Here is a 25,458-nt window from a genome sequence, read left to right as displayed (position 1 = left end):
TAATAACCCCAAACTGAAAGTTCTGGGCTGGTTGGTTCCAGACAGCTGGTCTGGGAGGGCAGGATGTGAATAAGATAGAAGGAAGACCTTTGTATATCTGCAGGGCTGGTCCCCATCCCCTCTCCGGCCCCCATTCAGAGGGTGAGGGCCTCTAGTTCCTCTTGAGGGTTAAGGAGTCTGGAACACATTGCTGCAACTTCCAGGCACCTTGTGTGGCAGACTTCCTCCTTCTCATTAGGTTATGGGGTTTCAGAGGCTATAGGGGTCACCAAGGCTTCCCTGGGCAATAGCTGGTTAGGCCTTTTGAGTTTAGAACTAGACAGGTCTTTGGGGGTGAACTGTGACCAGGGCCTAGGAGCCTTGGACGAGGTGAGCCCTTATAGGGCTGTGCAAAGAAAAGGAACCTTACGGCGCAGCCACAGCCCGCCCGGATTGGCACTGGGCCAGGAACAGTTGTGCTGGGCCAGTAACAGCAGTAAACCTCAGGGACCAACGACCTTGGCCACGGGGTAGGGAACACAGAAAGTCCAACGACAAGAGGGACACAGGACTAGATTAGAGGCTAGCCTCGGGGTGGAGGGGTGGGAGCATGGTCAAGGTGCTGAGACCTGAGGACCTAGGAATGGGAGGGATGCTTTTAGCGGGGTACTGTCGGCAGCACTGCACTGCGTGTGGAGGCGGAGCTGAGCAGACAGCAGCCCTGGGAGCAATGGGATAGGTCTTTTGGGTCCCGATGTCGCTTCAGAGGGGTCCAAAGGGGTCTTTTGGGTCCCGATGTGCCTTCAGAGGAGTCCAGAGTGGTCCTTTGGGTCCTGATGTCGCTTCAGAGGGGTCCAGAGTGGTCCTTTGGGTCCCGATGTCGCTTCAGAAGGACCCAGGTGTTGAAGGAAGGAGAGCATGGAAAGTCGAAGCTGCTGCCCCCTGGAGACAGGAAGTGGAGAGTGAAGGGGGCACGTCATCACCCAGGCCCACCTGTAGGTGCCCATTCCTGGCAAATCCTTCTCATCTGACTTCCTTTTGCCAGTACCAACCGGATGGTTGAAAGGACATAGTGTCCTGTGTCCCTCACGCCCACGCCCCAGCATTTCTCCTAGGTCTTTGACCACATACTGATTTGGGAGCAGGGCTTGTTTTTCAGCAACTAAATCCCTGAGGCCTGGCACTAATCTGGGGAAGACAGTGCACTCTTCAAAACACAGTGTGAAAGACCCCTACCCAGGGCCCCCTAGGAAAAGAAAAACATGGCCAGGCTGTTGCCTAACGAAAAAACCCAGACCAGGTGCCTCGCCCAGCTGGCAGGATGTCAAACAGGATCTGTGGTCACCAGAGCAGTCATGGGACCCGGATAATAATTGCTGAAGCGTGTCGGGGTCTTTCATGAGGAAATACCAGGAAATTTAGTCCGTGGGAACTACCCCTGCCCCCAAGATGAGTCAATGAAATGCCTGTTGCTATGCTGATACTTATGTAACCATTAAAACTCTATAAATATTGTGCTCCCTGCAAGCCCGGTATGCTCTGCACCCGAGTTGCAGTAGCGCAGGCGCCTGTGTACTCAATAAACCACCTCTTGCATTTGCATCCAGTGGTCTGGCCCCGGTTCTTGGGCAGAGGGTTTGGTTCGGTGCCAGGTGTTTCGATGCCGAGGTCTTTCAAGTGCAATTTGGGAAAAGGTTTTCAGGCAACACTCGGTCCAGCTATAGATGTACAATAAACTTAATCTGTGACTGCATAGAAACTCCTTTACAAAGCGCATGGGACCATGAGGGTGAGTTCCATAGCTAAAAGGTCTAGAATCTAGTGTGGTCTCTGACCAAGAGCATAGAGGGCAGCAGGCCCCAGAAAGTACAAGCGACGTCTCCCCAAGCATGGGTAATGGTCTAGGGAGGGAAGAGTCTGGGATAATCACTTTGGGGAATTTGGGTGAGATCTGCCTCTATAGCAAAGAGTGGGCAAGGTCTGTCCTTTTAGAGAGCAAAAGGTCACCAGGTCATTAACAAAATCTACTCCCAGCCTTCTTGGTGCAAAAACAGGCATTTTATCGCCTCCGTTGAGAAGAGGCCTTGTAAGCTTAACATTCTGGTTTCCATAGTGATCTGTGGGTACAAAGACTTTTGTGCCCCTAGGAACCACCTGGTGGCCACCTTATTTAGGTTTCTTAGCAACTTTTTTTTTTTAAAACAGTGTATCTCTGTGTAAATCCGGCTGGCCTGGAACTCAGAGATCCGCCTGCCTCTGCCTCCTGAATGCTGAGATTAAAGGCGTGCGCCACTACCGCCCTGCTACTTAACCACTTTTTTTTTTTTTTTTTTTTTTGGTTTTTCAAGACAGGGTTTCTCTGTATTGTTTTGGAGGCTGTCCTGGAATTCACGAAGATTCACCTGCCTCTGCCTCCTGAGTGCTGGGATTAAAGGCGTGTGCCACCAATGCCCGGCCACTTTTTGAAGAAAAATTCAAATCCCATCCAAATCCAATATGATTATTGTAAAACAGTCAGTTATGGCTACTGCTTGAGGAGCCTGCGCCCACGCTGGAGTCTGTCTTACTTTGATCCATTCTTCTTTGAGCCCCTCTGTTATGCTAAAGCATGAGGGGAACACTGATGGAGTCCAGGGCAGGCGAGGGAGACCGAGGGGAGGGGGAGAAACCGGGTGGGTGGGGGCAAACACGCCAGGCAGACAGAGCTTCAGGGAGTTTTATTAGAAAGGGGAGGGAGCCGGGCGGTGGTGGAGCACACCTTTAATCCAGCACTCAGGAGACAGAGGTAGGCGGATCTCTGTGAGTTCAAGGCCAGCCTGGTCTACAGAGCTGGTTCCAGGACAGCCTCCAAAACAACACAGAGAAACCAGAAGCAGGCACCAGATCTCATTACAGATGGTTGTGAGCCACTATGTGGTTGCTGGGAATTGAACTCAGGACCTCTGTAAGAGCTGCCAGTGCTCTTAACTTCTGAGCCATCTCTCCAGGCCAGCAAGAAGTTTTTAAAGAGAGAAAAGGAGAAATGTGTATAGGTTGTTTAGACCCAAGTTGACTGGTCTTGGAAGCCCGGGGTGTGGCTTGACAGTAGCAGTTGGTGGAGGTGGCTTTGCCATCTTGTCTGAATAGCTTCAGTTACAAAAATCTACGTACGTGTCATGGCTGGGCCTGTAAAACACAGGCACATAGAGAACCAACAATCTCTGGCAGGGCTCCTGAGAAAGTCATTGTCCTAGACGCATGGGGAGGAAGCCTTCTAGGGTCTAGTATCACAGAGTCTGACTGGAAGGAACAAAATAAAGAAACCATGGCCAGGACTAGCTCTGTGGGTCTGAGAAGCTTGCAGTAGGGGCTGGTGGGTATACTCCTATAGGAGCTGTCTCTGCCCTTAGGGCAAGTCTCTTTCAGTCACTTCCTGCCCTCCTCTTTCCAGGAGGTACAGGACAGCCTGCCAAGGACCTTCTCCATGGCAGCGAGCCCTGCTCTTCTGATGGCCCCTGCTTACTGATGTCTGTGGACCTCCACTTGGCCAGGAAGGAGAGCCACAAACAGACAGTAGAATGTAAAAACTCCCAAACTAAGTGCAGGCTGACTCAGTGAACGAGAGAGCAGGCACTTTTTTTTCTGGTTTTTTTTTTTTTTTTTTTTTTTTTGAGACAGAGTTTCTTTGTGTAGCTCTGGCTGTCCTGGAACTTGCTCTGTAGTCCAGGCTGTCTTCAAACTCACAGAGATCCACCTGCCTCTGTCTCCTGAGTACTGGGGTTAATAGTAATGTGCCACCACTGCCTGGAAAAATTTTATATATATGAGTATTTTACCTGTATGTATGTCTGTGTACCATGTGTATACTTGAAGACCTGAAGATGGCCTGGAATGGAGTTACAGACAGTTGTGAGCCACCATGTTTGTGCTGGGAATCAAACCCAGATCCTCTGGAAGAGCAGACAGTGCTCTTAACCACTGAGCCAACATCTCTCCTAGAATCGATACTTCTGAAGGACAAAGTGTGTAGTTTATATAACATGTACACAATGGATCTGATATTCTGGGCATGTTCTTCAGATAACAATAGTTTTAAAACGGTGACACTTGCCCCTTAGATTAGCCCCCCAGGACACTCTTCACAGAGGCAGCATCTGGGAGGCCTTGGGAGTTAGTGCTAGGGAGATAGGTATGCCAGGCTCAGGGCACACCCGTGGGTGGCTTGGGACCCATCTGGTTGGAGGTGGGAATTGAACCTGGGTTCTCTGGAAGAGCAGCCAGTGCTCTCAACTGCTGAGCCATCTCTCCAGCCCCCATCCTAGTGCTTTTTAAGCTTCATGATGGGAGAATTGAACCCAGTCATTCTAGGATATCTCCCCTTCCCTGCTCTGAGGTTTGCTGGAGTCAATCCCATCAACACACACACACACACACACACACACACACACACACACACACACACACACACACACACACACACCATGTTACTTTTCTGTAAAGAGCTATAAACATATTACATATTTCTGAAATTCAAAAACAGTGTGGTGCTTGATATTCTTGATGTTAATCCTTGCATGTGCTTCATTGTTTCCTACAAATAAAATATTCAAAAGATATCACTGGGTTAGAGACACGGCTCAACAGTTAAGAGCACACATTGCTTTTTCTTGTCTTTCTTTTTTTTGAGACAGGGTTTCTCTGTATTGTTTTGGAGGCTGCTCTGGAACTCACTTTGTGGACCAGGCTGGTCTTGAACTCACAGAGATCCGCCTGCCTCTGCCTCTGGAGTGCTAGGATTAAAAGCGTGCCCCACCAACACCCGGCTACACATTGCTTTTGTAGAAGATTTAAGTCTGCTCCCAGCATTCACATCTGGTGACTGGAAACCACTTATAACTCCATATCTGGGGTGATCACATGCGTCTGGTCTCCATGAGAACCTTCATTCATGTGCACACATCCCCACCCACACAAAAACATGCAAATAATTGAAAGAAAATAAGTCTTTTTAAAAAGTATCTATGGTATTGGCAAACTATCCTTCAGAAAGACTACAAGGCTAAAGGTGTGAGCTGTAATTCTCTTTTAGATTGATTCAATCTTGTGTAGTTCTGGGTGACCTTAAAATCACAGAGATCTGTCTCTCTCTTAATCCTGACTTTTAGGATTAAAGGTATGTACCACCTCCCTACTAGCTTCTGGCTGCTGGGATTAAAGGTGTGTATCACCACTGCCTGAACTCTATAGCTTGAGGTTGACTTCTCTTTTTTGAATCTTCTGTCAAGATTTAATACATCACAAATAATATATCATTACAATTACCTTCAATTTGACAAGTGTAAGTGCCAAGATCACTATCTCTAAAATAACTCTGACAGTACCCATCACAATGACATTTGCCCATTCCTGGACAAGTCGGTGTCCAGGGTCTGCTGCAACCTCAGTACCAGACTTTTTTTTTTTTTTTCGAGACAGGGTTTCTATGTGTTGTTTTGGAGGCTGTCCTGGAACTCGCTCTGTAGACCAGGCTGGCCTCGAACTCACAGAGATCCTCCTGCCTCTGCCTCCTGAGTGCTGGGATTAAAGGCGTGCGCCACCAACGCCCGGCAGTACCAGACTTTTTAATCTTAGGACTTGGGAGGCAGAGGCAGGCGGATCTCTGTGAGTTTGAGGCCAGCCTGGTCTATAGAGCGAGTTCCAGGACAGCCTCCAAAGCCACAGAGAAACCCTGTCTTGAAAAACTAACCAAACAAGCTGGGCGTTGGTGGCACAGGCCTTTAATTCCAGCACTTGGGAGGCAGAGGCAGGCAGATCTCTGTGAGTTTGAGGCCAGCCTGGTCTACAGAGCGAGTTCGAGGACAGCCTCCAAAACAATACAGAGAAACCCTGTCTTGAAAAAACAAACAAACAAACAAGGAGAATTCACACAGCACAGAAGAGAACAACCTTAGCCCTAGATGCTGAGCTCATCAGTTTTTGCTGCAGATAAATCAAAACTAAACTTATCAGTTTAAAATAACATCCAAGTTTAGTGGTGATGCACACCTTTAATCTCAGTACTCGGGAGGCAGGAGCAGGCCGATCTCTGAGTTCGAGCCAGCCTGGTCTACAGAGTGAGTTCAGGGCTACACAGGCTACAGCCAGGGCTACACAGAGCAATCCTATCTTGAAAACCCAGCCAACCAACAACCAACATCCAAAGCCTTGCTCCTAATTCTGTGAGTTAGTAATCTGGGTAGGCTTCAGCAGACATGGTTCATCTCTATTTCCTGAGACACTGCTCAAGTTCTGCGCTCAGAAGGCAAACATCGGCTTCACATGTATGGTTGCTTGTTAGTGGGGTCAGTGGCATTACACAGGTGTCAGTCAGCTGGGGCTGTGAGAAATACGTACTCAGATTTACGTATTTCTCACAGTCCACAGGCTGAATTTCAAGAACAGATGCTGTCCCAGTCTGTCTCTAAAGGAAGAGAACTGACCATGAAGGCTTGCAGGATTCCTAGAGAACTGCTGGTCTTCCATCTACTTTGGAGGTCCAAAGACACTAGGTCTAATATCAGTGAAGGGTTCCGCAGGAACAGGGTACATGAGCTTTCGGGGGAGTGAGGGAGAGAAGACAAACAGCAGTTTCTTTCTTTCACTTCCTCTCATCTGGGCTGCCACCAGAAGGTGCCACCTAAGCTTATGGTGAATCTACCTGCTTGGATAATCTGATCAACAACCCTGACAGAAGTGCCCAGATGCCAGAGGCAGGCGGATCACTGTGAGTTCGAGACCAGCCTGGTCTACAGAGCGAGTTCCAGGACAGGCTACAAAGCCACAGGGAAACCCTGTCTCGAAAAACCAAGAAAAAAAAAAAAAAGAAGTGCCCAGATGCTTGTGTTTTAGCTGGTTCTCGATGCAGTCAAGTTGCCAACCAAGATTAGGCATCACAGGTGCTTCCAAGGTTGGGCTCTTGGTGGTTTATCAAGAGCAGTGGTGAATGAGCTAGCTCTCCAGCCTCTTCTCTTAGGCCAACCATTCATCGTCAGAATTTCCCCGGATGACCTACCTATTCATCTACCAAGGACCCTACTTAACACATCACAAAGGGCCAGGATTTCAGCATACAAATTTGGAGGAGGGGCAGAGCAGTCATAACAGAGTATGTGCTGTTTGTTTTCCAGTATGCCAGCCCTAACTTCTTCACAAGACGGCAGTTGCAGTTGTAGGAGGCTATGAGGAGCAAGACCAGGCTAGGCCAATGCACAAGTGCTTTTTAAGACTGCAGGTGGGCACGCCTTTAATCCCAGCACTCGGGAGGCAGAGGCAGGCGGATCTCTGTGAGTTCGAGACCAGCCTGGACTACCAAGCGAGTTCCAGAGTTCCAGGACAGCCTCCAAAGCCACAGAGAAACCCTGTCTCGAAAAACCAAAAAAAAAAAAAAAAAAAAAAAAAAAAGAAGCCGGAAGCAAAGAAGGTTCTGATAGATTCAACCTCTCCATACACATGTTCTGTTTGAGACCGGCTTCTCACCTTGATTCCAGAAGCCTCCATGTGAGCCAGCCTCCTGCCTACACTCCCCAGTCTCAGGCTGTCCTTCTGGTGTGGAAAGCCAGGCCTTTTAAACCTTGCATGCTGTCTCTATCATGATCACAGAAGTCCTCAGAGTACCTGTCATTGCATGGAGGTGTCCCAGGAGCCCCTGTGGGTGGGGTTCAGACAATGGGTTGTGTCTGCCTGTGTGAGGAGATGCTTCGTTAGCACAACTGATGCGAATCTTTGGCCCTGTGGCCATTTTACTTCTAAGGCTATTCACTTGTAAGACACATGTGTTTCTGTGTGAGAGTACATGCCCATGCTATGGTGTGTGCCTGGCGGTCAGAGGACATCTTTCTGGAATCCGTTTTCTCCTTCTGCCAGGTGGATTTTAGGGGTTGAACTGAGGTTATCAGGCTTGATGGTAAGCACCTGTACGCACTGAGCCATCTTTCTGCCCCTTTAAAGTTTTCTTTTTTTTTTTTTTGCTTAAGATATTTAATTGCATTTGAGAAAAAAATGTTTACATTTAACTAGAACTTTCCCCACTCCCCTTGCTTTGTTGTAGAAGTGAGTTCCCATAGTCAGCCTGAAGAAATATCCTTTTATTTTACTTCTTGTGCAGCTCTGTGGTAGATATGTAAGAAGCAAATCTATGAGGTGAGCTAATGGCTCATCAGAGTCACAGTAGGCAGGAAGCAATAGGTTCCCCTCCTCACTGCTACTGGCTGGTGCCTGCTTATCTCAGAACTCTGAGAGATGGGAAGTTGAAGGCAGTCTGCCATATGACTGAGCCTACCACTAGAAAAGGAAGAACTTTTAAGCTGCAGAATATTCTTTTTTTTTTTTTTTTTGGTTTTTTACGAGACAGGGTTTCTCTGTATTGTTTTGGAGGCTGTCGGTCCAGCCTGGCCTCGAACTCACAGAGATTTGTTGGGGGGGGGGGAAGGCCTGTGCATTTGTCAATAAAGCACTGCTGGCCAATAGGAATCTAGATAGGTGGGACTAGGAGTCCAGGAGAACTCTGGGAAGGAGAAACATACGGAGGGTTGAGATGTAACGCCATGGGGTAGGAAGCCCAGAAACTTCTCCGGTAAGAGACATACTTAGATTAACAATTATGGGGTAATTACTTAAAGCAGAGCTAGCCAGTAAGAAACAAGCAAGGCCAACAGCTTCATAATTAGTACAGCGTCTTGTGTGTTTATTTGGGACTGATGCGGCTCTAGAACCAGGCTGGCGGGAAGGCTTCTCTCAAGGAAAAAGCCTCCCATTACAGAGATCCACCGAGTGCTGGAATTAAAGGCGTGCGCCACCACCGCCCGGCCCCACTCCATTTCTTAATAGACCTGTCTTTTGCAGTCCCATTAAGAGGGGGTCTCCTAAAAGGGAGGCACCCTGGTCTCAGTTAGAATAGACAATTAAGTCCATTTGTTAATTAAGATTTAAAGTGCTCAATTGTAATTAATATAATTTTGGGAACTTCAGGTAGAGGCATCCTCCCCTGGGGGTTTATTCAGCATGCCCTGCCGTGGCAACTAAGAGATAGGGAGGCCACAAACTGCAGCCACTGTGATGTGAGGACGAGTTGGTTCTCTCCTGAGTGTTCCATTGGAATAGGCATGACACCTGGGACACGGACCACCAAGGCTGATATTTCACCATCCCAACAGCTTTTCAAGCGGCAGTCCTGGAGGAAATAATTAAATATTTCTCCTGAGGGAGTGTTATTGACTATAACAAATGTCTAAGCAGGCAAATCCATCCTGAGAAGGTTGGTGTGAACCAGCTCCAAAGAGGATCAATTAAGCGGGTCCTGCCAATGCCTAGGGTCGGGCAAAAAAGGGGGTGATCTTAAGGCCAATAAGGCATTAGGAAAAAATCAGCAATGGATGAATTGCTTAAAACTATGCAGTCAAGTAGCTAGGTGTACCTGACTCTGAAGACCCGCTGGCATCAAGACAGGCCAGTTCCTCATTAAAGCCTAATGGGTCTATTGGCGGCTGATGTGTATCAGCAGGATCAGAGCACACACAACGCTCCGAAACCCAAATCAGGGACTCACCATCCTGTGGGAATACATAAACAAACCCCCGGCCCATACCCTAACCGGATCTGGTCCTTTCCAAAGACTTGAGGGTAGGTCTTTCCATTCAACTAGAGGTTTTTGCTGTACAGTGGACTGCCAATGACAGTCTGCTGTGGAGTTGCCAGAAGCATCCATAACTAAAAAATGTAAGATATAGAAGATGAGTGATAGAGTAGAGTGAGGGGAGCCAAAGTGATCCCCATGGTCCCCTTCTTTGCTTTAGCTAAATAGGCCTTCAGAGTGCCATGAGCACGTTCTACAATAGCCGGCCCTTGGGGCGTTTTAAGGAATTCCAGTTTTGGGGAAATATCAAAATCTAGACAAAAGTGATTGAAACCTCTGTTGACATAGGTGGGGCCGTTTTCTGTTTTAATTTGTTTTGGGACCCCCCCATGTAAGCAAAAGCCTGTAAACAGTGGCTCTTAACATTTTACTTTTTCACCAGAGTGGGCAGAGGCGAATATCAGGTGGGAAAAGAATCTACAGAAACATGGACAAACTGTAATTTACCAAAGATGGCACAAGTGTTACATCTATATCTGAGTCATGATATGAAAACTCCTTTTGTACCTTCTCGGTGTCACCTGCAAGCCAGCCAATCTCAAGGTGGTTTGAAGATCCCCAAATGTGCGGCCAGCAGCCACTGAGGTCTGCACACAAACGGTCCGGTCGTAAAGAACCTGCTGGCCCAGAGCCCATCCGGTGCCAGCAAACAGCAAGCACCTCTAAATTCCCACCAGGGAAATCGGCAGCCGGGATGCGCTGCCTGGCCACAGGGTTCCCGGCATTCACCCCTCCAGGCCAAACAATCTCCCCCCCAACAGTGCAACATGGCATAATCGCTGCCAAATATCGGGGGCCCAAACTAAGGCTGCAAAGGATCCAAAAACAGCCAGATTGAAAAGGGCATGAGGCCCACACGCCACAACTGCCTCCTTTAACTGTTCCCCTTCCCCAAAGCCAAGAGGGGAATGTTCTCTCCGACCCCGGCCCTGAGGATGAAGACAGAGAGAACCAGAACGTTTACGGTTACAGGCAGGGGGACGAGGCTTAAGGGAGCATTTTTAAAGCTTGTTTAATTTGAGGACGCCTTTTTTTTTTTTTGAGGCTTTTTGTGTTCCTCAGTCTCATCCCCTGAAGAAGAGGGAGAGGACTCAGAAGAAGGGACATTAGAAGTTTGAATTGATCTATGTTCCTCAGTCTCTTCCCCTGAAGAAGAGGGAAAGTACTCAGAAGAGGAAGCATTGGAAGCTTAAATCAATCTTACAGACTCTAGGTCTTGAGCCTCTGTGAAGGCAACTTTAGCTTTTTTGATCTTTTTTTTTTTTTTGCTACCGTATTATCACTAATAAGCGCATCCTTAACAAGACACCACAGAGAAAAGGCAACAATTGGTATGGTATTTGACACTTATGTAAAGTTCTTTGTAGGTCCACTCTAACCTGGTTCCAATCGAGGAAATTAAGATCACCAGAGACCAAAAACCAAGGGCTAACTTTATGTATTATAGTTTTTAAGAAGTCCTTAGCTGTCTTATGTCTGATATTGGTGCCCTGACATTTTAACAATTGGATCAAATGGTCCTCTAAAAGAGGGTAGGAACTAGTAGCACCCATATTTATTACACTCACTCCTAACCTTAAGGAGAGTGCTGGCTGGCTTTCTGTGGGGATGGGCTCTCAGGAATTCCCTGACAATCCTGACCCCAACGGGTCAAGCGAGGGCTGGAGCCTAACTTCAAATCACCCCTCTGCGGGGGCTGACCCTCTATTTGGGGCCTGACTCGGTACCCCTAACTTGGTACCCCTATCCAATCACACCCTCCTGCCTTACTTGCTGGCCGGCTTTGAGTAAATCTTCAATTTCCCTTCTTTCCGGATCTCGGTGGGACCTCCATCTGTAGTGAGTAGTTGGCCCAAGTCTATTGTCATTTAGATAGGAGTCATTCTCCATTGAGGCCAGGACATCTGGCAGCCATTTGCTGACATCTTAAAGACAATAAATATGGAGGGTGGAATAGGTTTTCAAATGTATGGTTACCTGACAGGGACCAAGTATTCAAATCTATGAGCCTGTGAGGGGCTTTCTCACTCAAACCACCGCCACTTGTCCAAGCTAGGGTCACGACTGCTGTGACGAAACACCATGACCAGAAGCACATTGGGAAGGGAAGGGTTTATTTGGCATGACCAGAAGCACATTGGGAAGGGAAGGGTTTATTTGGCTTGACCAGAAGCACGTTGGGAAGGGAAGGGTTTATTTGGCATGACCAGAAGCACGTTGGGAAGGGAAGGGTTTATTTGGCATGACCAGAAGCACATTGGGAAGGGAAGGGTTTATTTGGCTTGACCAGAAGCACATTGGGAAGGGAAGGGTTTATTTGGCATGACCAGAAGCACGTTGGGAAGGGAAGGGTTTATTTGGCTTGCACGTCTGCATCACAGGCTATCACTGAAGGAACTCAGGACAGGAACTCAAATTGGGCAGGAACTTCTTTAGAGACCATGGAGGGATGCTGCTTACTGGCCTGTTCCCTCTGGCTTGCTCAGCAGGCTTTCTTTTTATTTATTCTATGTGACTTTTTTTTGTTTGTTTTGTTTTTTGAGACAGGGTTTCTCTGTATTGTTTTGGAGGCTGGCCTCGAACTCACAAAGATCCGCCTGCCTCTGCCTCCCCAGTTCTGGGATTAAAGGCGTGCGCCACCAACGCCCGGCTCTTCCTATATGTCTTTTACATCACGTATCTTGATCCCATTCACTTCTCCATCCCTTTGTATCAGCCCTCCAAACCTGCACCCCCCCAAACATAACAAAATTTAAGAGACAAAAGATAAAAAAGGAAAAACTTTAAAACCTCATCACGGAAGCTGCAGTGTGACACAGTGTGAGTCATGCCATGAACCCCTTTGTCCATTTATCTTTATTCGTTCATTGTAAAGAGTCATTGGTCTGGTTTGGAGCCTCTGGTTTCTACCGTATGGATGATGGGTCTCACTAGGGCTCCTGCTGGACATCCTGCTGTTGCCCTCGGCAGGCTTTCTTATAGAACTCAAGGCTTCGGCCCAAGGCTGCCACCACCCACAATGGGCTGAGCCCTCACATCAATCACTAATTAAGAAAATGCCCAGCCGGGCGTTGGTGGCACACGCCTTTAATCCCAGCACTCGGGAGGCAGAGGCAGGCGGATCTCTGTGAGTTCGAGGCCAGCCTGGTCTACAAAGTGAGTTCCAGGACAGCCTCCAAAGCTACAGAAAAACCCTGTTTCGAAAAACCAAAAAAAAAAAAAAAAAAAAAAAAAAAAAAAGAAAATGCCCTACAGGTTTGTCTACAACCTGATTTTAAGGAGGCATTTTCTTAATTGCCATTCCCCCTTTCAGATGATTTTAGCTTGTGTCACTGTCAGGCTGACACTAAACTATGCCTGCTTTTTTTTTTTCTCGGTTTTTCGAGACAGGGTTTCTCTGTATTGTTTTGGAGGCTGTCCTGGAACTTGCTCTGGAATTAAAGGTGTGTGCTATAAATGCCCTGCTATCTGCCTTCACTTTTTTTTTTTTTCTGAGACAGGGTTTCTCTGCAGCTTTGGAGGCTGTCCAGGAACTCGCTCTGTAGACCAGGCTGGTCTCGAACTCAGGGATCCTCCTGCCTCTGCTGCTTGAGTGCTGGGACTAAAGGTGTGCACCACCACCGCCCGGCTCATTTCTTAATACTGGGGCTTATAGGTGTGTCCTACCAAACCCAGCTCTAGACTTCATTTTCTTTTTCAGGTAACAATAGACTGTGCAGATACAGCTCAGTGGAAGAGGACTTTGCCAGACTCCTGGAGCCTTAACACCACAAACAAACATTGCACACCTTTAATTCCAGCACTTGGGAGGCAGAGGCAGAGGCAGGCAGATCTCTGAGAGTTCGAGGCCAGAATGGTCTACATAGTGAGTCCCTGTCTCAAAACAAAACACTGAATAATATCTCACTTTCGTGTGTACAGTCACTTGGGTTGCTTCCAGTTAGCTATTATGATGTACAAATGTGTTAGAACTGGTATTTCCTTTTTTTAAAAAAGTATTTATTTATGTATTTTAAATGTATGAGTGCTGTCTGCATGCCAGGTTCTATCAGAGATGGTTGTGAGCCACCATGTGGTAGCTGAGAATTGAACTGAGGACCTCTGGAGGAGCAGCCAGTGCTATTCACCGCTGAGCGGGCTCTCCGGCCACAAGAGTCGGTATTTCTTACTGTCTGGTTATACACCTAGACGTGGAACTGCTTGATCCCACGGCAACTCTAGTACTGAAACGCCTCCACTATTTTCTCGAGGTTGCAGCCTTTCCTACTAACCCCACCCAAGGATTTTCTCGTCTTGACGTCTGTTGCCACCCGCAAAAACAGCCTCCGATTCTTTTCTGCGAGAATGTTCTCGCGCTGCCGCCGTAGCAAAGGCGTTAAAAGGGCACGCCTTTAATTCCAGATCTGTGAGTTCGAGGCCAACCTGGTCTACATAGCGAGTACCCTAGCTATGTTTTCCCAGTCGGGAATACACAGTGAGATACTGTCTCAAAAAAAAAAAATAAGGCAATAAAAGGGCTTCCTGTATCCAAGGGAACTATTACCCATCTCCTCCAAGTCCCTCATGGAACTCCCAGCGGCGGAGTAAGGCGCAGGAATTGGTACGGAAGCCAGATTGCCCCGCCGCCACTTCCGGGCGTTTCAGGATGATGGGGGGGTAGGGTGGGGGAAACGTTTCTCGCTGTGCGCATGCGCTCGCGCAGGGTTGCCCGGGCGACACTGCATCCCAACCTGAAATTCACGCGGAGGCGAGCCCCTCGTCCATTTCGGCCCCGCCCCGAGGAGGCAGTCGCGCGGTGATGACGTCGCGGGGGCCTGGCTGGGCGTCGCGGACTCCGGAGATGGAGGAAAAGGAGCAACTGCGGCGGCAGATCCGCCTCCTGCAGGGTGAGGGGGCCGCGGCCCGGGAGCGCGTCCGCTCGTTTCTTCTGTTCGCCGCGGGCGCCTTCTCAAGCGGGCGCTGTCCGTCGCGGTGTCCTGACGGTCGGCCTGGGTCGGGGTAGGAACCGCCGGGTCGGGTGCGGCCCGCGGGTGACAGACCCTCGGGGCTCCGGGGCGAGTGAGCGGGCCTCAGAGGGCGAGCCGGCCTCAGACCGACGGCCTCCCCGCCGGTGGTCGCGTCAACCGGCGTCCAGGCCCGGCCGGCTCCGGAGCGTTTCCCTTCCATTGCCGTTGAGAGCTTTTCCCTCGGCTCAGGCGCGGCCCCCTTGTTCTCCTCTGAGTCCGCAGCTTAACAGTTTTAGGCCCATGTTGGTCTTCATTATAAAGTTTTAATATCGTTTCCAAGATTCCCCCCCCCCATACACAAAAATAAACCCAAACCACGTAGGGGTCTGGAAAGCCAGCGCCGGGGGAGTCCAGGTGGCCGACCCCTTTGGGGCTACTTCTTGGGTTTCCCTCCCACCCGACCAGAGGTGCCTCCCAGTCTGGGTGTGACCTTCCTGTGAGGGTTGAGGTAGACCCTGTGTGTGGCTGTTGGGAACCGGCCTAATCTCCTCCGGTGCCCCATGAGTCACTTCCCTGGAAAATCCTCGTGGTGGTGGTATAGGCCTTGTCTGTGGGAGATGCTGCTGGTAGCTGGTGGTTCGGCACGGGCTGGGTTGTGTTTTTTTTTCTGCTGCCTGTCAAGCACTGGGTTACAGAATCGGCAGTTCTGAGGCCATTGCTAAGATGCAGTCTGGCATCTTGTCCATAAGTGGGCAAACTAGAGGGCCTCCGTGGGGTACTTCTCTTCTTTTCCAGGCACTACAGGTGTCTGTGGTGGTTTCCGGGTAAGCAGCCAAAGTAAGAATGAAGTAGCAGTGATGGCGAAGAGCTCACGGAATTGACGAGCCTAGAGGCTTGGGCTGAACTTCCTATGGCTCCCAGCCACTTAGGGCCGCTCTCAAGTCAGTGAGGGGCTCAGGAAGGAGAATGGGTCGGGGGTATTAGGTAGGGGTAGTAGTCTTGATTGTTGCTGTTTTTGTTGTAGGAGGTTTTTATTCATGCCGCCTAGGTAACTGAGCCTGTGATTCTGACTTCTCAGGTCTAATTGATGACTATAAAACCCTGCATGGCAATGGCCCTGCCCAGGGCACTTCAGCTACTTCTCGGTGGCAGCCACCCACTTACCAGGGTGGCAGGAACTTTGGTGCCCGCTACTCTCGTCCAAGTCGGAGGGGCTTCTCCTCGCACCGTGGCCCTTTGTGGCGCAAGAAATACTCCCTTGTGAACCAACCTCTGGAATCTTCTGACCCAGCCAGTGACCATGCTTTGCAGGCACCCCTCAGGTCTGGGGACAGCCAGCACCCTGACCCTCAGCAGTATGTGCTGGAGAGACAGGTCCAGCTCAGTCCAGATCAGAATATGGTTATTAAAATCAAGCCACCATCCAAGACTGGCTCTACCAGTGCTTCAGGGGTCCAGCGGGGCTCCTTGGAAGATGAGTCCTCCTGGAGTGACCAAAGACCGCAGGGAAGTGAGGTTGAGCTCCCTGGTGGACATCTGCAGCCGGCAAGGCCAGGAAGAACCAAGGTGGGTTACAGTGTGGATGACCCCCTTCTGGTCTGCCAGAAGGAGCCTGGCAAGCCTCGGGTGGTGAAGTCTGTGGGCAGGGTTAGTGACAGCCCCTCCGAGCATCGTCGGACGGTCAGTGAAAGTGAAATTGCCAGGAGGGCACACTTCCCATCCTCTGTTGTGCCCCAACGTACTGGTGGGACCCTGGGCCGCAAAGTAGGCCCTCATTCTGCCAGCTATGTTGAACAGCTCATTGGAGACCAGAGAGCCTATATTGGCCATGCAGACCATCCAGCTTCCTTGGGTTCGGTGGTGGCTCCAGTTAGACCAGCAACAGGAGCCAGGCAGGTCAGGGAGCCCTCACTGCTAGTATCTTGTCGAACCAGCAAGTTTCGGAAAAACAACTACAAATGGGTGGCTGCCTCAGAAAAGAGTCCACGGGTCACTCGAAGGGCTCTCAGTCCCAGAACAACTATGGAGAGTGTGAACAAGGCCGCTTTTGGCACAGCTGGAAAGACAGAGAAGCCACAGCCTAAAGTTGACCTAGAGGCCAGGCCCCAGAAACTGGCTGCATCATCCAAGACTGGACCCTCTCCTAGCAAGTACAAGTGGAAGGCTTCCAGCCCCTCTGCGTCCTCCTCTTCCTCTTTCCGTTGGCAGTCAGAAGCTGGCAGCAAGGACCACACTTCTCAGCTCTCCCCAGTTCCATCCAGGTCCCCCCCAGGGGACAGACCAGCAGTGGGACCCAGCAACTTGAAGCCCCTCTTTGGAGAAACACCGCTCTCAGCTTACAAAGTAAAGAGCCGTACCAAGATTATCCGGAGGAGGGGCAGTACCAGGTGTGTGTCTTTCCATCTTGCAATATCCTGTCTAGTGGGTGGGGTAGGACTCATTAAGGCTTTGGCTCCTGAATTAGAGGATTTGGAGCTGTCGTGTTACCTTAGCTTGTCTTCCCTCCCTGGTTTCCAGGTTGGGGAAAAAGAAGGTCCATGTTAGGACTATTCAGCACCACAGATGTGTGGCCTAAGCTGGGAGTTTCGAGTGTGATTTTGGGTCATGCTTCTAGTAGGACTGAGGCTGGAGGTAGTGTTCATACAAAGGTGTGGTCAGGAAAAGCTTGAGTGATTCAGGGTCTTTGCATGGGAGCCTTAGCAGGGATGGGGAGGCAAGAGCTCTGGCACTGGTAATACTGGCAGACCTATCCTTTCTTCTCTTGGTGAGAAACTAGGAGGTCATTTCAGTTAGTTTCCCTTCTGGTGGGGATCTGGGTTAAAAAACAGACTGTCGTGCTAGGTTAGGTAATAGGGAACAGCTCCCCAATCCAGTGTGTAGCAGTGTGTAAATGCTGCAGCGGGTGTTCTGACTGGAGCAGTGGGCTGTGTGTGTGAACTGGGTGCTGCACTAGGGTGCTGGGCTCTGCCAGGTGTGCCTGGACTTTCGTGCTCTGTTTTTATTTGAGGGCTTTAGGTTCCGGGAAGTCGGGCTTTGTGGGACAGTGTGTCCTGGCCCAGACAGAAGGGTGCACTGAACCATTTGTGTTGTGTTGGGTGACAGTGAAAGGGGTTGAAGCGTGGCACCCCAGGCTCTCCCTGCTTTGGGCTCTCTGACCACTTTCAAAGTGTGCTGAGATGCTGGGTGGCCAGCATTTCAGAGGAAGCAGGTTGGTTTATATCCTAGCGGTGTGGCCAAGTGGCCAGGATGAAGTGCTGCTTTGTGAGTGCGTATTACTTCTGAGATCACTGCCCTTGCATGGCTGTGGGAGACTGAAAGATGGCATCATAGCCCACAGTATATGGTTATGGGTCAGAAACTTCAAATCAGCTGCTGATGGCAAAAATACTGTCTGCCTACCAGGTAGAGAGGGCCTGCCTATGCCATCAGACAGTGTTCTTCCAAAAGACACTTCCTCTTCTTGCCATGAATGCCCCGAAGGAAGTTCTTCCTGCTGTTTCAGTTTGGTCTTAGACTCTGTATAAGCTCACTCCTTCTGGCTTTGTGCTCCAGACATGCTGTTTGTAGTTGTCTGACTCTGAGATAGATTTGTTTTTATGCTGATGTCATTCTCTGTTGTGAGGACCTTGGGGGGGATATGCTGGGGAGGTGGCCTGCAGGCCTGAGTGCAGCTCCTTTTCAGGGATGCAGTCCTCCATCAGTTTCCCCTTAGTCTTCTGCAAGGCCTCATCTGGCGTGGAGAAGGGCTGGGGCTGGGGTAGGGACTGGTGCTGAAACCACTCTGCTCTGCTTTACTTGGAGAGTATGGCAACCCGTGTTGTCTCCAAATGAGGAAGATGCTTGGGCAGATCTACCCAGTGAGCCTGTTGGTAGTGTTTTTGTGTGTTTTATCTCCATAGCCTTCCAGGGGACAAGAAGAGTAGCCCCACAGCTACCACCACCAACAAAAACCATGTCACCCAGCGACGGAGACAGGCCCTCCGGGGGAAGAATAGCCCCATTCTGAGGAAGACTCCTCACAAGGGTCTGATGCAGGTCACCAGGCATCGGCTGTGCTGCATGCCATCCAACCGGGCCCACCTCTCCACCAAGGAAGGTACGACAGAGAGGACGTTAGGTACTGGCTGAGGGTGGGCTGCATTCTACTACAGTGGTTAGGAACCGTGCGAGGAGGGTGGGACTCGAGAAAGGCTAAAGAGAGGGCGGGCTGGACATGGCTGGGCTCTCCTTGGGCAGTTGAGAAGGATGGGTTGAAGAGGCTTATAGCTGTGGGTGGAGAAGATGGAAAGTCTACTAGTATTGCTTGGGTACGAGGGGTATGAGGAAGGATTGTGAGATCCTTATGGGAGCCCTCTAGGTTAGCGTGACTTGCTTGTGTCTATGGGGACAGCAAAGGTCTTCTGTTGATAGGGGCTGACACAGTATCCCCCAGCCCCGCAGAGGGGCAGGGAAGGGTGAGGGTAAGGGGTCTTGAGTTCAGTGGCTCCATTTGTGGTACACTGGATGTGTTGGGGGGTTACTGAAGCTGTTGCTGCTGCCTCCTGTAGGGGTGGGGGAGTGGAGAGCCTCATAATGATAGACAGATACAGTGACTGGTATTCCTGTTGCTGGGAGGATTGTGGGGAGTCTTCTATCCATCCATTCACCTGCTTACCCACCAGTCGTGTGATGGCAACCTTGGGGCCAAGATCGGTCATGCTGGTTCCTGGGGATGCTGAGCCACATTCCGCTGGATGACTGCCTGCCCTTGTGGACAGTCTGGACAGTTAGTTTTGGGTAGTAAAGGTGTTCCGAGAACAAGAAAGCAGAAGAGTAGGGTGTAAACACTAGGCAGGTATTGGAAGTGCTTCCTGAGGAGCCTGAAGTGAGGAGAGGAAGCATGTCTCAGGTATGCGTGTGAAGGCAGCAGTGGGACACAGAGCAGAAGGAAGGCCACACAGTCAGTAGACTCCACAGGGTCGGAAAAGAGGTGGCCCTCGTGGAAAGGACACTTAAGTCATGAGGGCGGGTCTTTTATGCCACAGTAAGGAAAAAGAATGGGTTCTGATTGTGATGTCAGGGAGGGGATAGATGAGGGAGCCAGGAGACAGCTTGTGCTGTTGCTCTCGGAAACATCGGGTGGCAGGGTTGGGCTAGTGGGTTGGAGTAGACAGTGAGTCAGGATGACTAATATGCAAGGCTTTGCACATGAGATTAAGGGAGGGTCATCATCTAAGCAGAAAGCTATGGAAATGAGATACTGAGCCTGCGGTCCCAGAGACGACTACTACGCAACTCCAGATAAGCCGAGGACACATGGGTAGGCTGTCTACAGGAGGTAGGCCTGGCCAGGATTTTGGTCAAGGAGATGAGAGTGACAAGAGTAATTTCTCTAGGCTGGAGCCTGGATGGATTTGGCTTGTTCTAGGAACTGGCTTGTGGTTTCCTTAGTTCCCTCCTGCAAGACTTATTGTCTGTCTCCTTTCCTTGTTTGTCCAGGAACCCCAGTCTGAATGATGTTCAAGGCTCTGGCCAGTCTAATTCCCTGGGCTGGGGTCTTGCCACATTGCTGAGTGGAACTTTTCTTTCTCCAAGTGGGTACAGCCCCCAAGCTCATGTGACTGTTAGTACATGGGGTCAGTGGATAAGGGCTGCCCCTTTTTCTAGTGCCTGGGTCTTTTCTTTCTGCTTCCCTCCAAGAAAATGCTTAGCCCTAGTTCCAGATCTCCTCTTTATGCCAGAACCCTGGTGTCTAGGCCCCTGACTGCTCAGTAGGCTTTGGGTGCCCAGGAGTACTTCTGGCCCACCCCTTCTCCAGCCAGCAGAGGGCGCACTTGCCCCTCTTATCCCTCCATCCACCTTTTTCTGGTAATTGATTGCCTAATTTCCTCTTTATGTGAAAGAAAGCAGATATCAAGTAATTTGCAGCAATAACCTGCTAATGCTGGGCCAGTATCGAAACTCCCCTGTTCATTTCAAGTGGCAGATAAAACACTAATACATAATTATCCTTGCAAATTGGATTGTTTTAAATAACCAAAAGGCTACGGCCAGAAGAAAGCGATCCCATCTCCCTCGAGTTACTCTTGCAGTGTAATTGCCGCGTTCAATCAATTTCCCTGGCATTAGAAATTCCATCACAATCAACATTAAGCTTTATTCATTGTGATGGCTAAGAGCCGGGCCATTTCTCCTCTTTTTCTTAACTGGCAAAATTAATCAGGGAAAAGATTTTAAACATTTACCCGTGCGAAAGAGGTCAGCGCTGCCACTATATTGCTCAGCAGATAAGGGGGCTAATAAAAAGAAAATTGAATTACTAATGATCACCAGGAACTGAGTATATAAAACCTGGCAATCGCCAGTTCAGGAGAAGGAGAATCAATTTTCTTGGGACAAGGTGTGCTCATTTTTTATTTTGGCGCGTATTATCAGCAATTTAATTTGAGAGCGCATAAACAGGAGGAAACAGTTAGGGAATAATGAGCCTGGAGGTGTAAAGTGCCGCAGGATATATGCTGTACACAATTTATTTGGCACAACAGATAATCGCTTTAATTGAATTCAAAACTGCATTGTTCAGCAACAGCTATGGGGCTGCTCATGCCTGGGGACTGAGGATGTCAGGAAGGTTCCAGTCTGATGTGATGTCTCCCTGGTGGACAGCCTTTGGCTGTTGGGTGGGGGGGGGGACCCCAGAGAGAGCCCTGAAGGAGCAAGGGAGGCATGTGTGCGTTCTCTGCCTCCATGGACAGACTCTAGAAAAGGCATTTGGGGAGGGATGTGGCAACTGGTAGTTACTGTGTGAGGCTCTGCCTTTAGTCAGTGCGGGGTATAGGACCTGGGAGTCTTGGAGTGAGCCCCCAGGGTTACTTACCTAAGGGCATGGCCCAGGCCCAGGATGTGGCTTGGCTCTCCCAGCTGTGTGCATAGGGTGTTGTTTAATCTGACATACCAGCCAACTTTTCGCCTGCTGCCCTAAGTTAGGTTGCTTCTTAGTATCAGTAAGTTGTGGGCTTTTAACGAAGCTGTTCACTGCCTAGAAAGAGCCATTGTGGATAGACAGGCTGTGTGTCATCACCTGTCAGAGGTGCTTATAACTATGTTTTAAATTTTTTTTTTCGAGACAGGGTTTCTCTATTGTTTTGGAGGCTGTCCTGGAACTAGCTCTGTAGACCAGGCTGGCCTCGAACTCACAGAATGTTTTAAATTTTTGGTCTTGGGACTTACTGCTCTTGCAAAGGACCCAAGTTCGGTTCACAACTGTTTATAACTTTAGCTCCAGGGGACCTATCACTCTCTTTTGGACTCTGTGCATATCTGCACACATATAAAAATCACTTAAAATAAAATAAAATTAAAAAGTACTTTAAAAAGCAGGGCTGGAACAATGGCTTAGCAGTTAAGAGCATGTATTTCTAGAGTAACCCAGTTTGATTCCCAGCACCCATGTCAGGCTCACAACTACTTATAACTCCAGTTGTAGGGGATCTGACACCTCCAGCTTCCAGGCGCATGCGCGCACATACACACACACACACACACACACACACACACACACACACACACACACACGTAAAATGAGCTGGGCAGTGGTGGTGCATGCCTTCAATCCCAGCACTCTGGAGGCAGAGACCGGTTGATCTAAGTTTAAGGGCAGCCTGGTCTAGAGAGCGAGTTCCAGGACCGCCATGGCTACACGGAGAAAACCAAAATAAATAAATAGTGAAATAAATTAAAGAAATCCTTTTAAATTGGGTGGTGGTGGTACACACCTTTAATTCCAGCACTTGGGAGGCAGAGGCAGGCGAATCCCTGTGAATTCGAGGCCAGCCTGGTCTACAAAGTGAGTTCAAGAACAGCCAGAACTGTTACACAGAAAACCTGTCTCATAAAACAAAAACCAGCAAACAAACTTTGTCCTTGCCATGGAAATAGAGCTTTCTTAGGTAAAGAGTTAGTCTGGTAGGTTCTCTGCTGGGCCTTGCTAGAGGGCTGGATAATAAGGAGTAGGTGAATTTTCACTGTGATATTGTGTAGATGGTGGGCTGACCTGAGACCCACCCGCCTCCTAGGCTTTTACATGAACCTCCTGGGCATAGTTACCTGCCTCTAGTGCTGAGTTCTTTACCGCTGTGGTAACCTTGTGGTAAAAAGGAACCACTATTAATGTTTATAGGTAAGAAGCAGAGTGACCACTTACTTGGAGTCACCAACAGAAGGCTCTTGTCCTGCCTAGGGTGAGAATCTGCTGGGGTGGGTGCTCATTCCCAGATTCAAAGGTTTTAAGGAAATGCTCAGGAAGTCCTCCCAGTGTAAGCACTATTAGCCTCTTTCCAGCCCAGTCCCCATTCTGTCCACAACTCACTGCAAACTGGGCTGCTCTTGATCATCCTCAGCCTACAGCTGGCACCTGTGGAGGGTTGGGAACCCCTCAGACGCTCAGTGTTCTCTGGAGCTGATCCTACCTTCTAGCTTCTAGCCGTCCTGAAGACAGCCTCCTCAGAGCTCTGACAAATCTTTCTCAGAGTCTGGGTGAGGCCTGTCTTTATACTGTGATAGGAGAGCTTCTCCATTGTCCCTCCTGGCAGTGTAGACAAATGTGCTCAAGCCTGATGACCTGCTTGATCTCCTGTGCCTTTTTTAGGGCCTGCCCATCAACTTCCTTCTTTGACCCCTTAAAGCACCTTGTGTTCCCTGCCCCTGACAGAGTTCCCACATGGGCATTTCCGATTTATATGGGTCCTTTCAGAATCACTTTTTTCAGCTATTCTGGGGAAGAGGCAACTTGCCAGGTAGTTTTGGGCTTAGGGGGAGGTCATCCACACCCTCCTTAGCTTCACACTTAGTTTGTCCACTGACCTGTGGTACTGGGAATTGAACTCAGGGCCATGAACATATCCAAGCAAATGCTCTGCTACTGAGTTCCATCTTCAGATCTCTTTGCTTTTTATTTTGAGACAGTGTATTAGTTACTAAGTTTTCCAGGTCGGCCTAGGACTCATGCTGTCACCCAGAGAGGCCTAGACTGGTGCTCAGCTTCAGTCACCCTTCTTGCTTCACCTGTTTACTTTTAAAGCCTAGGTTATATATGTGGCCTAGGCTAAATCCATAGTTAAGGATGCTCTTGAACCTTCTGCCTCTGCCTCCCTGTGCTGGGATTATAGGCATGAGCCACCATCCTGGCTGTCACTTCTCTTTAGCCAAAGTACTGCGGAGCTCTTGCCTCTGATTAGGCTTGCCTTTTCTTTGACTAGGTTTGGTATTTTAAAAGCCCTGCCCCTTTTTGAAGGCCTCACTCCTTTGCCAGGACCTGTTCATTCATGGCCAGATCCCACCGCTCCCTTGCCAGACCCCACCTACTCTGGCAAGACACTAGACTTTGCCACTTCAGTAGGTCTTGCCTCTGAAGGCCTTGCCCATCTCCAGCCTGACTTCTCTTCTCTGTGAGGTAGTTCTCTCTAGTCCTGCCACCACATATGTTGGAAGCCAATTCCTGGCCTCAACTCAGAGCTCTTGTTGGGTGAGCAAGCCCTGCTTATCTGGGGCTGCCTGTCTCATCTGACTTAGGCTGGGCAGGGTTTGCTCTATGTATGGCAGAAATGTTGCATTGTGGTGTGTTTGATAGCTGTTGAGAGCGGCGCTGCTCCCTTGGGAGATCTCAGGTCTTTCCAAGGCCCAGGACTGTTGGAGCATCGTGATATTTAGCAACTGAGGATGAGAGAGTCTGCGAGGAGCTGCCCTGCCAGTAGCAACAGTAGGTCTACCTGTTGGGGTGCTGTTCTTTCCCGTGTCAAGTGTGCATTGTGAGTCAGGACCAGTAGAGGGTCCGTGAACATTCCATAGCACTGGCTGGCTGTGGGATGGCAGTGTCTCACCATTGTGTCACTGAGGGCAGTTGAGGAAATCTAGGAGCAGGAGTGTGGCAGATGGAGAGGACTCACAGACTGGCTGTACAGCAGCACTGTGAGCTGTAGTCTCTCAGGTGCCCAGTCCTCTGCTTGTGTGGCTTCTGGAGAGCTGACTTTGAATGGAGTTCAGCCAGAGAGCTCAGACTGGTGGCACAGAGCTTTAGGAGTGACAGCTTGGTTGTGACAGCATCTTTTCCTACCTGACCTAGGCTTGGGCAGTAGCCCTTGGTGGCCTTGGCTGGCTGCTTTCTCCAACACAGCCCAAGGCATGGGTCTTATCTTGTAGGGGAGCAGAGAGTTGCAGTCAGGACCCAGGATAGACAGTGAGGATGCACGCTGCTTTCTCTCTAGTCATAGGGCCCAGCTGAGGCGGCCAGAGAGGCTGTGACGAGGGCTATGGAAGCACATTGGAGCCAAGGGTACTTGTCGGGGTGCTCAGGGAAAGCTTGCTGCACCTCACAGGGAAGGGCTCAGGGCCAGGGATTTGGATATGAGAGGCCAGGCTTGATAAGACACCATTTAATGCTGGGTGCTGCGATTAGCTACATTAGCCACAAATTCTAGAACTTGTTTGAGATACTGTGCACATAAAGTAGCTCAGTCTATCTGGGCTGGTTGGTGTCATTGTCTTGCTGAGGGCATTTGGAGCTTCTTGTCCTTTGCACTGCTGTCTTTTTTTACCTGAAAAATGAGAGTTGACTGGTCCTAGGGTTTCTATGCACATCAAGGAGCCTTCAGGTGTTTCAGACCAGTGTGGTGTTCCTCTGAGCTGTGTGGCTGCTGCCGCCGCCGCCACTGCCGCTGCTGCCTGGGCAGCCCTGCCCAATGCTTCAGGGGTCTGTGATCCATTGTTGTTTACTGGCGCAGCTGGACTGTTCTATTTTACAGCAAACACTGTTAAAGGGCGTGAGAACAGTTAAATCTGTAGTCCTGCTTTCATAAGGGAAAAAAGAAAATGCTGAATTAGGCTCTGGGAAAGGCATCCGCAGCGATC

At 49.6% G+C, this 25,458-nt stretch overlaps 1 protein-coding gene and 1 long non-coding RNA gene across 3 annotated transcripts in view; one reads left to right on the top strand and one right to left on the bottom strand.

Annotated features, from left to right (window-relative positions):
* LOC121136235 lies at window positions 1–14,387 on the bottom strand. 2 transcript variants are annotated; one of them, XR_005873373.1, is made up of 3 exons: window positions 14,172–14,387; window positions 11,399–11,553; window positions 1–921 (listed from the first exon to the last, which is right to left on the bottom strand). It is a non-coding gene; the product is annotated as an uncharacterized LOC121136235 (long non-coding RNA). The 2 variants fall into 2 exon arrangements; XR_005873372.1 differs by lacking the exon at window positions 1–921 and adding an exon at window positions 8,760–9,166.
* A 30-nt stretch (window positions 14,388–14,417) lies between these two features.
* Window positions 14,418–25,458, top strand: part of Zc3h3 (zinc finger CCCH-type containing 3) — an 81,439-nt gene continuing 70,398 nt past the window's right edge. Inside the window, exons 1-3 of the mRNA XM_005085970.4 lie at window positions 14,418–14,514; window positions 15,653–16,961; window positions 18,474–18,670. Coding sequence (XP_005086027.2) covers window positions 14,427–14,514; window positions 15,653–16,961; window positions 18,474–18,670 — 1,594 coding nt within the window. The 5' untranslated portion in view covers window positions 14,418–14,426. The remainder of the gene's footprint in view (window positions 14,515–15,652; window positions 16,962–18,473; window positions 18,671–25,458) is intronic.

The sequence above is a fragment of the Mesocricetus auratus genome, unplaced genomic scaffold (genome assembly GCF_017639785.1).
Source record: "Mesocricetus auratus isolate SY011 unplaced genomic scaffold, BCM_Maur_2.0 Super-Scaffold_100055, whole genome shotgun sequence".
In the NCBI taxonomy this organism is placed as follows: domain Eukaryota; kingdom Metazoa; phylum Chordata; class Mammalia; order Rodentia; family Cricetidae; genus Mesocricetus; species Mesocricetus auratus.
This window is presented reverse-complemented; position numbering and strand designations above follow the sequence as displayed.